We start from the raw sequence: 12,707 nt of genomic DNA on the forward strand, positions 1-12,707 counted from the left end.
GTTTTATTATTAAACATGTCTCCCATAAGAGAACATCCTCTCTCAAGCTCTCAGTATCATCTCCTGATGATGCCAACTCTCTGCATAAAGCAGTCTAGATTCACAGCAGATTTCCTCTGCATTGTGAGAGCATCACCAACCACTGGACTTGAATTTGCTCTGACAGCTTGAGACGCCCTTTTCCATGAGAAACCTGCAAGTCTAGGGATCATCTGGCTGCACTGAAACATTTCAAACTTGGGGGATATCATTACTCAATTAACCCAAGTCAGCTTAAGAGTAAGATTCATATACTCTTATCCCAGGCAAAGAGACGGAAAGAAGAGTAGCTGGAAAGCAAGGGAAGTACTTCTCCTTTACTGACTCTAACCCTGACACAGAACAGGTGCCACATGTGGCTACAGGCAACCACAATCCACAAAAACTAAGTCTAACGAAAACAGATCCACTCTGGCAAAAGTCATAACACGCTGAACAAGTTTGAGGTTCTCCCTGTAGTCACTTGCAAGAAAAAAAAAGTTCGCTAGAGTAAAAGGATTAGAATTTCTCTGTTCTGTTAAAAAAAGATCTACCATAAAAAAACCTGGTAGCAAGGTACTAAGGGAAACACACACATATATATCACAGGCACACACTTCCTGGGTGTATGAGTTCACCTATTTGCTCTCAGGAGTGATTCACTACAAGTTAAGAGATGCGTGCCGAAGATAAGACGTGCATTCCTTAGGAACGATCAACAGCCAAGGATTGGAAATCAGCTGCGCTGATGCAACCCAGAAATAACAAGGCGCAGGGCGATGCCTCCGAAACTACAGAGCAGGGAGGAAAAGTTTGTCCCCTTCTTCCAAGCAAGGGTTTCCCCCGCTGGAGGATGCCCAGCGGCCGGTGCTTCCAAGGGAGATGGCAGCCCTTCATCTCCTTCCCTTCCTACATCCGATCCTCGAGCTGCCGCTGCCCCGGGTAGCCCGGCATCCCTGAGAAGCATCGGCGGGGGCTCGGCCTGAGAGCCGCCTTCGCCCTCCTTACCTGGGGTTGGTGCTGTTCCAGTAGACGGCGTAGCGGTCGGCCACCGTCTTAGAGCTGGGATCCTGGCAGAAGACGCACATCCAGAGCACCAGAAAGAGCAGCGTCAACATCTCCACGTGCAACATCACTCCCGGCCAACGAGACACACACAGACACGGCGGCAGCAGCAGCACAAGGGGGGAATCGGGGGGTGGGGAGAGACAGACAAGGCGCTCCTCTCTCAAAAGACAGACGGCGACAAGGAGGAGAGAACGAGGGAGGAAGGAGACAAAGCCACACCGGAGTCACAAGACACCAAAAACACACACACACAAAGAGAAGGGCGAGGGGCCGCCAGGAGATTCCCCCGCGGGGGGAAAAGCCTGCGCCGCGGAAGGATCCTCAGGGAGTCTGCGCGCCCCGGCCGGGGGAGCTGGGCAGCAGCAGCAGCAGCAGACGGAGGCTGAGGCGGCGGCAGGAGCTCCTTCAAGGCGGCGAGTCCTGTGGCGAGCCCAGGGCGAGACATGCACCGGCCCGGCCTCCGTCCAGCGCCCACGATGGGCGGCCCCGCGGGCCAAGCCTCCTTTGGCCGGAGGGGTTTCCTTTCGCCCGCCCTCGCGCTTCTTTCCCTCTCTCCTCTCTCTCTGAGGCGCCTTTCTTCTCCTCCTCCTTCTTCCCGCCTTTTGGCGCGAGGGGCTCTGAAGGGATCGCTCCGAGGCCGGCTGAGGAGAAGCGGGCAGGAAATCCTCGGAGGAAGCGGGGCGGCGGGGGGGGGGAGAGAGAGAGAATGAAGAGGAGTGAGGAGAAGTCCACTTCTGAGGCGCCTCTCCCTCGCTGGAGTTGGGGAGTTGAGGCGCCTCGCTCGCCTTCCCGGCTCTTTTCCCCCCCTCTTCCTGGGTGACGGACGACGAACAAGCGAGAGGAATCCACAAGACCCAGACCGGAGTGGGGGGCGGAGGGGGCGGAATGCCGCGCAGGAGTTGGCTAATCCTCAGGATAGGTCAGCGCCGAATCGCCTCAGGAGCGGCTTCCCTCGCTGGGCTGGAAGGGAGGAGGGGGCGGCTGAGGGAGAAGGGAAGAGAGCGCGCGCGCCCCTCGCCAACTCCGCCGCTGTTGCTTCGCGGTGCAGGCGCCTCGTCTGTCGGAAGGCAGGAGCTGCTGCTGCTGCTGCCCGAGACCTCTCCCCAGCCCTCCAGGCGAGGCGGCAGCGGTCTCGCTCCCTTTCAGCTTCGCCAAGTGTCTCGGGGAGCCGGGCAAGGTCCAAGTCGCCCCTCGAACGTCAACTTTGCAAAAGAGGAGAGGAGGCGGGAAGAGAAGGAAGAAGCCGCCCTCGCCGACGACTACATTCGGGCGGGAGGCACCTTCGGGGTCTGGCCCGGCAGCAGGCAGCTGCTCTCAACCGTCTGCAGCAGCAGCAGCGCCAAGAGAAGCGGGCAAATGTCTCTCTCGCGACTCCGGCGAGCGAAGGAAGCAGAACTCGAACGCAGAAGCAGCAGGGATCGGAAAACGCAACGAGGATTGGAGAAGCAGAAGTCAACAGACTGCCAGAGAGGAGGAGGAGGAGGGGGGGAGAGAGAGAGAATTTACGAGGGGGGGAAACATATTTAAATAGTCACGCCCCCTTTCTTTTTTTTGCAACGACCGGCTTCTTCCTCGCGTGTAAATCCGGCGGCGGCAGCCTAGGCAAAGCGAGGCGGCCGGCGGGGCTGGCGGTGCCTGCGCGCAACAGACAGCTGCATCGATGCCTACACGGGATGTGTCCGGAGAGAGATATATATACACATCCACATGCGTCTGGGTGTCAGGAGACGAATCTGGAGAGAGAGAGAGCCTCCGTTGGTGGAGGTGCGGGGGTGCGCGCCCGCGCGCGCACGGAAGAGGCGCAGTCGGCTAGCTGGGAGCAAAGGCGCTGCTGCTGCTCGATCATGTGGGATTTTTTTTGCAGTTTACTTGCGAGGTTGGCGGGGGGGGGGGAGTGAGCCGGAGCAGCCAGTCACGGCCCAGGCTGCTGTTTGCTTACAGATGCCTTCTTCCCCGGCGTTCTCTCCAATGCGATTGGGTTCCGTGCCTCGGAAAGGGGCGTGGCCTCTCCCCGGCGCCCCGCCCCCGCGTTCCAAAGAGACGACACCCCGCGCAAGCCCCGCCTTCTGCAAAACCTGACTAATTGAATTACAAGGAGTGGTTCCCTCGGTGCCGCAGGTAACCGTTTCCGCGCGGGAGACGGCGCAGGATCGTGCTGGGGGAGAGAGATCTTTTCCTTGCCTGCGAGATCGGGGGAGCGAGTGGTTACGAAAGGCGCCTCCCCAGTTCCAGTGGACGGGGTTGCGGCATCAGCTGCTGGAGGGAGGGTGGATGGTTGCGAGATCAGGGGGGATCTAGCCACAGGCTGCAAGTCTAATCTCGCACACGGTGTATAATCAACATTTTGAAAGTTTAGCAGTCTGGAAAACAGACTTCGGAGCTGCTTTGTTCCGCTTTTAATCTTCTCTTTTTTTCCCCCCACCAATGCTTTTCTGCGCCGCTGAATGACGGGTCGGCGGTGCGGCTTTAAATTAGTTTATTTAAGGGGCTTATAAGCGAGAGATGGGGTTGCCCTGCTTGGGTAGCGCAATTGAAAGCAAGATCCACGCAGCCGGAGAGACCTCTCTGCTAAGTATTTAGCTGAATGCGGCAAAGGGATTCACCTGAAAACCTCTTTCCCCCTCTCACATTTATTTGCATCGAGAGAAGTAGAAGCCAGGGATCCTTCTGGAGCTATTTTTCATTCTTAAAAGGGCATTCGCCTCGCCCTCCGCCAGCAGCTGCCCTGCTTACGCTGCGCTACCGGGAAACTAGCCCAGGTGACCTTCCTCCAGAAGGCAAACGAAAGGGCTGTTTACACACGAATCAGCCTTCGCACCAAACCACACCCTGCTGATGTCCATTTGAGGGGTGATCGCCAGTGGCGATTTTCAACAATCCATGAACAGGTAGTTCCGAGGAAGGCGCGCCACTGAGCCCCCTTTGAATTAACCTTTCATCCTCCTAAAACTGAAAAAGTAGGGGGGGAGGGAAGAGAGACTTTGGAAGAGAGACGCACATTCTGGTGTCCGGAATCTTTGAGGTTGAGGTTGCCTTCCTTTGAAACGGCTGGCTTTTAATTTGAGGCGAAATGTTTTCCAAGCATGATGTGGCTGTATCTGCTGTGGTTTCTTCAGCAGATGAACAAAAAAGAAAAAAAAAAACCAAGCATCATACTCTCTCGTCTTTCATCCGCTTGGCTCCCTACTCTGCTTTCTCTGGGCTTTTCAGTCGTTTGAAAGTGCCCAGACTCCCTCTAGTGGCAGATTTTAAGGCCGCACTTTTTCCTGCTGGGCATTTCTTAATTCAAACCTACAGGAATTTTCGCGACGCTCACAAAAATCACTTCCGTTTAAATCTGTCTGAAGGCTCGGGCTGGGAATCCCAAAAATTCTTCTCATTCCTGCTTCACCCACTCACCCTCAAACGGTGCAAACAAAAAATATCCCAGGACCACCATGTCTATGCATTTTGTGTTTGCCCTTAATTGCTCCTGGAAAAAATAAAGAAGAAATTTATGTTTCCCTATCGTTAAGAAAACTTTTTTGAATTAGGTATAAGCACTACATAGATGTCTGTCTGTGGAAACATCTCTATTGCTATCACGATAGTTGCATGCTGTGGTGTCAGCAGTTAGGAGGGAGATGGGAACTAAGTGTCAAAATAGGTTGCATTATTAGTTCCAAAATATTACTGGCAATGATCATTTCCCTTTTAGGAGTACCTCCTAAAAGGTAGCCACAATAATGTCCTGTGCCCACTGCGCCTTTTCTCATAAGAACACAACAGTTAACCTTCACAGTTGCACCCCAACAACCACTTTCAACATTATATAACAGACACTGCCTGTTTTAAACAGATTGAAGGCAGTCCAAGGCCAAACTGTATATCCAAACACTACAACTGCAGAACTTAGCTACAAAGACAATAGTTGATAGTGCACAAGTTGCATGTTAAGAAGTGTTTTGCTTTTTTTCATCAATGGGATTGAATCCAAGTTTTGAATGCATGTGCCATGGGGCAAAAATACTGTTAAAAGTATTTCGGGGGAGGGCTCAAAGTTCTTGTAATCATTCTGGATTTAAAGCAGGGGGAGTGTGACTCTGGTGTAATATTCTGTCATTGTTGCTTGTTCTTGCTGTTCTTTCATTACATACAAACACATGCCCTGCATATATAAAATGATCAAACAAATAATAAAGTAATGTTTCAGTTTTCACTAACAGGTTTTAAAGTGAGAAAACGGACTGCAAGAAAAGTGTCCCGGGTCTATTTTACACTTGTCACTGAATAATGTACAGGTACGGTACAGACAGAATAACTATGGATCAAGTAAGCTTGACTTCTTTCATTTTTTTAAGAAAAAGTCGATAGTTATTAACGGGACTATTGGATTAGCAAATGTCATAACAAAAGCAATTCATGTGGGTGTATTGACTAAAACATCCAATCCAATGTCAACTCATCTGATCATAGAATTGTAGAGTTGGGTGTCTCCTCCCTTGGTGACATTAAACAATTATTGATGTCAAAGTTATAGACTATTTGTGCGTGCCAATAAACACCTCTGACCTTGGTCTGTAATTAATGGAATCAAAAGATCCATGATCTTTTAAAATTTTCAGGATTCACATCCATTATGTAATTTGAACTATGCAAACAAATATAAACCAATAGTCATAAGTATTTCCCCAAAATGCTTATTATCATCATCATCATCAGGGAATGTTAACAAATGTTCTGATTCTGTATAAAGCATTAAAAAGAAGAAGAAGCTTGAGACTGGTTATTGCCAGGGAATTTCAGGAATGACACTGAGAATACCTTTAAGTCTGGAATGCATCACCTTTGGCTTGTTAATGGATAATAGAATGCATGTTACATATAGCCAATATAAATTCTGAATAATAAATACAAGTGATACCTTATAGTGAGTCAGACCACTGGTTCATTTAGCCCCCATAATCTACACCGACTGGCAAAGGTTTTTGCAGGATCTCAGGCATGGGAAGTTTTCAGTCCTGTTAATTGAGTTCCTTTTTACTAGAAATGCCAGAGACCAGACTTTTGCTGTGTGCCTCACAGGGATGCGTAGTTTGTGTTTTACCCTGAGTTATTGGTCTTTACCAAACAAAAGTAAGCAAAACTACATGACCTAAGCCACTGAGCCAGCTTCCAAAAGGCCAGTTTTAAGGACTATTTCAATTAACAAATGTCAGGATGAGAACTGATTCATAGATCTTTTTTTATGTAGCAGTCACTGCGAATTGACATTTAGAGAGAATTCCACATGTGTCCTGTGGATGTCCTGACATGTTTTGAGACAAAAGATTACTATTACCCAGAAATTCACTGAGCCAAAAGCTGGAAAGTTCCTGTTTCGTGTTAGTGCATACCCCAGACTTGCCATGTACCAACATGTCTAAAAAAAGTAAACGTAGAATTGATTTCAACTCTTAAAGAACTGCGAAGTGCATCTCTCTTGATGGAAACTTCCAAAAACAGACATACATAAGCTTTAAGAATGGGTGGGGGGAATATTCTCTTTCCAAAATCAGTTTGATCATTTTTTGTGCACTGACTGGGCCATTAGTCATTCCTATTATTATTATTATTATTATTATTATTATTATTATTTATTATTATTATTATTATTAGCATTTTCAAAAACAGGAACATATTTAACCCCCCTCCCCTCCCCCTGTCCCACTTACAACTTCGTACCAAATACAGCATGTATACATATACCATATGACTTCCCTTCCACACTGTTCCTAGTGCCTTTGCTTTTCTACTACTCTGCGTAATCCACATAAAAAAAAAAGGTGTGGTTTAGCCATTCCTTTCCACTCCAAGAAGCTGAATATTGCGACAAAGTTTTCTAACCTCTTTTTGCTACATAATATGGCAACACTCGGTGGGCGAGAGAGAGGTTCTTTTCTGGGTTCTTTTCACCAAGGACCTTAGAGGACCATGTGACTTTTGTCCTTTGGTTTGACTTCAACCTACTTAAAAGCACCGTAAGTACCACTGCCATTAAGTCATATTACTTGGAGGCAAACCCAAACTTTTAGCTATACTTAGGAAGAACCAATACAGAAAGTCTAACAATTATTCCTTTGAGATTGTGGGTATTTACATTCTTTTGAGCTGTTGTAAATGCTTTAGCAGTATATAAAAAATTTTTTATAAACAAAATGAATAAACTGTTAATGGAATATTTTAAAGCACAATAAAATATAGGTGTAGTTTCATGAAGGGCCAGTGCACATTTTTAATGCTTACATGCCTACAAAAGTCTGCAAGTTTTTATATAGTGATCCACTTTTTTATCTCAGTCCATAATATTTTTTTGACAGTGGTTTGTGTATGTTAGATGCATCGTGCCCATCATCTTAACATTTTATATTTAATGCTACCATTCATTTTAAAATATAGCATCAGAAGCTTAGGTTTTTTTACTTTTCAGATTTTACTTAACATTTTATATTTAATGCTACCATTCATTTTAAAATATAGCATCAGAAGCTTAGTTTTTTTTACTTTTCAGATTTTAACGGATAATTTGGTTCAAAATAAATGTTTTAAAGCTTTGTTGAAAAACATTAATGAAGGTTTCTTTTAAACAGCTGTTTATGATTATTGATTTTGATAGCTCTATATACATTGAAATGGCTGTTTTTATGGCCTTAAAGATATGGGGACAGCCAGCGTCTGAAAACCTGTTTTGAGTCCCTAAAGCTGTTGCTAAAGAAGGCCTTGAGAGCCAAGGTTTGAAAGTTAATTGTTACATGGCATGGTTAATAGTTATAAATCCTCCCTCCTTTTATTTTTAATACATTGTACTTATAGCTTGTAATTAAAGAACAAAACATGTTTAAAAGTATTTAGGAAAAACGCTTTGGGCTAAACATTACAAGAGCTTTCTTTGTAGCGTACTCGTGGGCGGATTGCAGACTGCAAATATTAGTGAGTCAAAAGTTTTTATTTCATTAATTACCTTTTTTTTTGCGCAATGTAGTCCTATATGGAAATGAAAGGCTGGAGGAGATTGGCTTCTGAAGATCTTGTGTCCCTAGAATTCAGTCTGAGTCAATTTGAACTTTAGGAGGAGGAATTAAGGACATAGACAAGAGAACAGAGTCTGCCTGTAGCTCCTCGGTGTGTACCTGGGAGGAAAAGCATGGTAATTGGACACTAAGGTCCAGGGATCACACAACTGGTCATCTGAACAACTATGATGTGCAGCAAAATGACTTCAGCATTGCTCTTAACCAAGCTATCTTGTGAACCAGTATGTGACTGAAGCTGTGTGATACCTCCTTGCCTCTAGCTATTGCCTCTTAATAACGTTATATCTTTTTCTTCTTGACATGCAACAACGGCAGTCTGCCACCGCTACTACAGCTGAGACATGTGTAATATATAAATCATAAATCCATTTCCAAGGGAACCTCCAGAAGGCATCGCTTGGTACAGCTGCTGTCTTCTAGTGTTTCCTGGTCTCCTGGCATCTTTAAAAATTCTGGTCAATGGAAGAACCACTTGGCCTGGTCAGAGGGCTAAGTTTCCTGGATGTTGACAACATGGGTGTGCATTGTTAGCTGACACTTATAAATAAGCTTCAAGATTAACTTCTTGTTGGACACACGACATGAGCCCAGTTTCAAGCCATGCATGCATGTTGCCAAGCCTAGAAGGCTTGCCACCTCATCACATTTATTTGGCAGACCACGTTATTGTGAATTTTAGTGGGGGGCTAGAGGTTCCCAGGACACGGGTGGCACTGTGGGTTAAACCACAGAGCCTAGGACTTGCCGATCAGAAGGTTGGTGGTTCAGATCCCTGCGATGGGGTGAGCTCCCGTTGCTCGGTCCCTGATCCCGCCAACCTAGCAGTTCAAAAGCATGTCAAAGTGCAAGTAGATAAATAGGTACCACTCTGGCGGGAAGGTAAACGGCATTTCCATGCGCTGCTCTGGTTCGCCAGAAGCGGCTTAGTCATGCTGGCCACCTGACCCGGAAGCTGCACGCCGGCTCCCTTGGCCAATAAAGTGAGATGAGCACCACAACCCCAGAGTCGGCCACGACTGAACCTAATGGTCAGGGGTCCCCTTTACCTTTACCTAGAGGTTCCCAAAGGCATTAGTACAGTGGACGCTCGGGTTGCAAATGTGATCCGTGTGGGAGGCACATTCGCAACCCTCTGTGCACGCAATTCTGTGCTTCTACACATGTGCAAAGCACGATTTAGTGTTTTTGCACATGCGCGAGTGCCGAAACCCAGAAGTAACCCGTTCCGGTACTTCCGGGTTTTGGCGTGTCTGTAACCCGAAAAAACGCAGCCTGAAGCGTCTGTAACCCGAGGTATAACTGTATAATAATATACAGTATAATAACTCATCCATAAGGAAATAAAGCTTAATATACACCAATAACACATTTTCCTACCCACACCTCTGCAGTTCACCAAACCTCAGTTTACTATATTGTCCTGATTCATGCTCAGCATTTCTGACTCAGAGATGTAGGACTTGTTAGGGGCTAGAGCTCTCATTATCCCTACATAGGTTGGAGACAGTGATAGGTGAAGTCCAACAATATCTGAAGAGCCGCAGGTTCCCGATTCTTAGTCTAACTATACATAGGCCTCAATTTTGCCAGACACTGTGTTGCCACTGAAACTCAAGAAAGCAGTCAGAGGAAGAAAGAGAGCTGGTTGTGCCACCATGCCAAAAGTTATTTTTCAACGGAGGCAGAATATCTGCAGATTTGAAGTTCTCTCCGTGAGTTTCATTGGTGGTGGAGCAACATAATTGGTTTATCCAGTCTGCATGGAAGCATGTAGGGACACCCAAGCAGAAGCAAATATCCCTTTCTATCTTCTTCATTTGGATTTTGAAAGAGGTGCTTTAGTAGATCTTCACACATCATTTCAAAGTGAAACAGTCACCAGAGCTTGTAGAACGGAAGTGCTGAATCAGAAAGAGTAATTCTGAGATGCATGAACATTGTGAGGCTTCTCAGAACATTAGAGCACAACAGTCAAAAGCTGCCTAATGACTGACAAAACAGAAGGTTAATTAAATCACAAGGCAGTCATCTAAAGGAGTAAAAGCAGTAACTTTTATAAAGCTGAGTGTTTTTCTTTACAAGTACCTTTGCAAAATCCATCATCAGAATGAGATCTGGATGAAGCAGTCAGTAGCAAATAACCACACGGTACAGGACATTTCCTAAGCTTCCAGCTCCTATTGCAGTATAAAGGCTTTTGTTTCAAGAAACAACTGGTGTTATCTACTGTGCAAATATTAGCACTTGTTCTGATAAAAGGAAAGGAGAGCAATCCTTTCCACAATATTGTTTGCCTCCATTTTTAAGAACGAGAACTAGAGCAGTGGGATAAAAATAATTGCATTAACACTTTCTATGTATACATTGAACATTACAATTTTTATCTGCTGCATATTAAGCTACAGTTCATAGTTACAATTTTACCAATAGACATTTATCTGATACATTTATCTGTTTCCCTTTGCCTTTCGTAACATTGTTTTGCCTTATATGCATAGCATAAATCTGGTCCCCCCCCTTCCCTGGGCTTGACTGTTGTACATTTACCAACAGAAACAATCTTCTTGTGCCTCAAATAATAAATATTCCATTGACTTTAGGAGAGTATTCCACAGTATTACATACCAAATACTGAGCTGTGTGTGTGTGTGTGTGTGTGTGTGTGAGTGAGAGAGAGAGAGAGAGAGAGACTGACTACATGTTAATTTGTGTGTTTTGGGGTTTTTTTACTATTTCTTATTGCATTTCATTCTTTGTCTCAATGCTAAAAGCAATTCATCTTCATCCATGGTGTTTAAATATTGTATTTAATTTTATTCAGAGATACTCTCCAAAACCAAAGTGCTCAAATGTGGTTTTGTCTCTTATCTCATAAGGCTCTATTGATGTGACCTAGCCCTTGGTGATTATGTAGTTAGCCTATAGGGGGATAGAAACAATTATATTAAGCTCTATGCACTTCAGCTAATGCACCGGTGAGGTCATCAACAAGGAAATAGTATTAAGTGCATTTCTCATATACACCACACTGAGGAAACAAGAAATTAAAAAAAAAAAATATTGAGTACACACATTCACTGTAATTATTCTGCCCCGACTCTGATGATTTTCTGAAAAACTGAGGTCAGACATCTCTTGCAACCACAACGCCTCCTGCTTGGAAAATGCATGTAAATTTATACACAATGACAACAATATTGTTTTCTGAGCATTCAAAGCATTTCACATAATCTGTAAAACCCTTTGAATGTTTGTTTGTATGTAAATTAAGCCAGGATAATTATTTTCCTATTGCAGAGTATAATGGCGAGACCCACCTCTTTTGCTCAATTTATATTGTTCTATTTTATTTCAAATGCTGCCAAGTGTTTTATAATTGTGATGCTTTTGTTTGTTTTTATCATGGTATGTTCTATTGTTGTGTCCCGCCCAGGAATCTTATGTTAAAGGGCAGGTAAGAAATCCTATAAAGATGAAAGAATACATTATGCAAGGCCACTGATGAAAAAACAACAACAACCCATGCCATTTCAATCTAACGTTTAGCGAGGCAAAATGTGTGACATGATATCCTCCTGTTTTGAGAGTTTCCCTGACCCTATTCCATTTCATGGGCTGATTCTGGAGATATGGGTAGGGATAGCTCTGCCACAGTGACCCAGGCAGTGGTAACTTCAGGAATCAATTGCTGTAATGTGTCTGAATGCTGCAAGAGGTTCAAAATCCTATAGCTAGGTTACTGAATGGAGCTCCTGACTATTGGATAAATGTATAACACCGCAGCATGAGCTGCCAAATTTCTACTGGGCCACGTTTAAAGCATTAGCCCTAAACAACCTGGGACCAAACAATCTGAGAGAATGCCAGATCTACCCAGTCACTAAGGCATGGATAGGCAAACTAAGGCCCAGGGGCCGGATCTGGCCCAATCACCTTCTAAATCCGGCCTGCAGACGGTTCAGAAATCAGCATGTTTTTACATGAGTAGAACGTGTCCTTTTATTTAAAATGCATCTCTGGGTTATTTGTGGGTCCTGCCTGGTGTTTTTACATGAGTAGAATGTGTGCTTTTATTTAGAATGCATCTCTGGGTTATTTGTGGGGCATAGGAATTCGTTCACCCCCCCCCCAATATAGTCTGGCCTCCCACAAGGTCTGAGGGACAGTGGACCAGCCCCATGCTGAAAAAGTTTGCTGACCCCTGCACTAAGGTCTACGGAGGCCGTCCTGTTTGTGCTGCAGCCCCCTACAGCTCAGCTCTTGTAAACAATTCTGTTGTGGTGTCCAGTAGTGGTCAGCGAGCATGGCAATGCAGATGGGTCAGCATTGCTTACCTGCCTTCCCAACTCCCCAGTGGGGAACACAGTGCGGTCCATGTGCAGCGGCAAAGCCAACTGAACCCTCCTATCTCTGCACCTGCACTGAGTTCCTTGTGCCTAGGCCCTCTCCCTTTTGGAAACCAGAAGCAATGGGAAAGGAAATGAGCAATGCTGCCCTCCCTGTGACACCCTGCCTACCACAATTGGTGGTGTGCACTCTTTAAAGTACCCCCCCAATGAAAGAAGCCGT

The 12,707-nt window shown here is 45.5% G+C and overlaps 1 protein-coding gene across 2 annotated transcripts in view; it reads right to left on the minus strand.

Annotated features, from left to right (window-relative positions):
- EFNA5 (ephrin A5) overlaps positions 1 to 5,683 on the minus strand; it is a 214,962-nt gene extending 209,279 nt beyond the window's left edge. The window contains exon 1 of one of the 2 annotated variants that reach the window (XM_083577155.1): positions 1,027 to 5,683. In XM_083577155.1, coding sequence (XP_083433281.1) covers positions 1,027 to 1,151 — 125 coding nt within the window. In that variant the 5' untranslated portion in view covers positions 1,152 to 5,683. The remainder of the gene's footprint in view (positions 1 to 1,026) is intronic. The other variant, XM_083577154.1, reaches the window with a different exon arrangement.
- Positions 5,684 to 12,707: the final 7,024 nt, after the last annotated feature.

This window comes from Podarcis filfolensis, assembly GCF_964270895.1.
Source record: "Podarcis filfolensis genome assembly, chromosome: 11".
Lineage (NCBI taxonomy): Eukaryota > Metazoa > Chordata > Lepidosauria > Squamata > Lacertidae > Podarcis > Podarcis filfolensis.